Below are 2,315 nucleotides of genomic sequence, written 5' to 3'. Positions count from 1 at the left end.
GCCCCATCAAAAATTCAGGATGTTAATGAATCTGTATTAATCCGAGTTTGCTCAATTCATCGACCGTCAATGGATTGGAAATATGACAACTATCTTATAGCTGCTCAAGTTTATCACGGAACAAGACCAGTTGGACATCCCCTGTTGACTCAGCCAAGTGAAATAAGCCAAAGTTTATATTCTAGAATATTGTTTAATTGCTGGTATGTTTCTTTATGTACGTTCATATATGTACATATTTATATTTTAAATATTTTTGTAAAACAATTGTCTTTATATTCTTTGAAGGCTGGACTTAGAAGACGTCCTTATAAACACATTAGCAAGGGAAGCACGACTTGTGCTAGTAATATATGGAAGAAAGCTCCAGAATGATGAAGATAAAGACAGCTCTAGTGCTCCTCAATACAAACAAGAAGAACTTGGGTGGGCTTCTGTTCAACTTTTTGATTATAAAGGGTAAGTAGTAGTTCAATTTTAAATATTTTTTGCTGAAATTATCCTTTCTAGCTATAAAATTTGAAGTTTAAGTTTGAAAAATCATCTAATCTCTAAGCGTTATTAAAAAAAAAGGTAATTGCTTGTATTATTAAGCAAAATAATATTAGGTTGAGTAATAAATTAATCACAAACATTTTTTTACTCTAAATGTATTTACAAATCTTTCCTGAAGAATTATTTAATACTTAAATTAATTCGTTATAGTAGATATGCCTTAACAATTTTGAATTTTGTATTCAATTGAATTATTTCAGTATCATGACGCAAGGGGGCATGCTACTTTCTATATGGCCAAAAGAATGCAATTATATATACGGTCCAGCACCTACCCCAGGAAGCCATCCTTTTTCTGACCATGCAGTTCTTGCAGTTGAAATCGCAGCTCCCAAGGTTGCATTTCCCCCTACAAATTCGTTCATTACCTCAAAAGAATTCATTACTAAAGGAAATTTTAACAGCTTAGATTCACAAACCCAAGAGCAACTCTTGGAAATTTCAGCGCAAGATATGCTTTGCAGGTTACCACCAGATATTAGAGAGGTAATAAGCTTTTGTGTGTCTGTATATATCACTATATTTCATTTTGATTCGAAAAAGTTACAAGCGTTATTGAGTTTTAAAAAGGAAACGAATTACTGAAAGAAAAATTGCCCTTTATTTTCTCATACTACAAAGGAGGGATCATGGTCATCATCATCTGTAGAAATATTGGAATATGTATATTAATATATTTTTTTCTGTTTTATAGGTGTTATGGGAAAAACGACATTATTTATATAAAATTCCCGAAGCCTTACCAAAAGTACTTTTAGCTGCTCATAGTTGGGCACCTGCATGTCTCAAAGATCTTTATGGAATGTTGTATTCTTGGAAACAGCTGTCACCTGTTCAGGCCATTCAGTTGTTATTGCCAACGTATGTTTACTTTACAATTACTTTTTTAAGTTGTTTTTTGAAAAAGTTTTCAATTTTGGATTTTTTCAAATGTGCTTGCTGTTACAGATTTCCAGATATAGAAGTACGCAAATTGGCTGTGAGATGGCTTCATGGCATTCGAACGGATGAGTTGGTAGATTTTTTACCACAGTTAGTAGTAGCTTTACGGCATGAAACTTATGAGAACAATGCCCTTGCTCATTTCCTTTTAGATCGTTCTTTACGATCGCCACGAATTGCTCATCATTTGTTTTGGCTATTAAGCCATACGCTACCAGGGTCTACACCACAAGTATGAAAATTTACGTTTCAAATAACCAAATAAATAAATAATATTTGTTTGTAGAACGGCAATTTAACGATAGAACCGGACGGAATTGGTGATGCAAGATATTTTCGACGTATGCTGCTTATGTTAAGATCTCTTTTTGCGATATGTGGCGAAGCTCTGAGAAGTTGCTTCTTTTCACAGCAAATATTGGTGAAGGTAGGATATAGCTATTAAGGCATTTGGTTAACAATTTGTAATATAAAACGTGTAGAGTGGAAACATAATTTTTGGATAATTGCAGTTCTTAGCTTTATTAAATACAAAACTTTTTAATTATATGGGGGCTATGAGGTTTAACCCGCTCGATTTAAATAAATAAATAAATGCAGAAACAAACAAATAAAATAAAGTAACATATTGTACTGAACAACGCAGAAATTTATATTGCATAATGTAGCTTAAATTACGAAAAAAATATATGCATTATATTAAAAGAAAATTTAATAAATAGACTACTTCCTTTGAGTTCCATTAGCCTAATTTGCAATTTAGTATAACGTTTAGTTTCCCTTGGTAAGTTCTAATAATGAGTGTAGTAAAATATTCA

General features: G+C 32.1%; 2 protein-coding genes across 2 annotated transcripts in view; both read left to right on the top strand.

Moving 5' to 3' along the window:
* The window catches only part of LOC108738367 (phosphatidylinositol 4-phosphate 3-kinase C2 domain-containing subunit alpha), a 20,424-nt gene that overhangs the window by 6,955 nt on the left and 11,154 nt on the right, over positions 1–2,315 (top strand).
* LOC112905680 (phosphatidylinositol 4-phosphate 3-kinase C2 domain-containing subunit beta-like) lies at positions 8–2,214 on the top strand. Its single transcript, XM_025978534.1, has 6 exons — positions 8–203; positions 289–459; positions 756–1,041; positions 1,250–1,416; positions 1,504–1,729; positions 1,784–2,214. The coding sequence occupies exons 1-6, from the start codon at positions 70–72 to the stop codon at positions 1,940–1,942; spliced, it is 1,143 nt and encodes a 380-aa protein (XP_025834319.1). The 5' UTR covers positions 8–69; the 3' UTR covers positions 1,943–2,214.

The sequence above is a fragment of the Agrilus planipennis genome, unplaced genomic scaffold (assembly GCF_000699045.2).
Source record: "Agrilus planipennis isolate EAB-ADULT unplaced genomic scaffold, Apla_2.0 scaffold178, whole genome shotgun sequence".
Lineage (NCBI taxonomy): Eukaryota > Metazoa > Arthropoda > Insecta > Coleoptera > Buprestidae > Agrilus > Agrilus planipennis.
The sequence above is the reverse complement of the archived record's forward strand: the minus strand, read 5'-3'. Positions and strand labels throughout refer to the sequence as shown.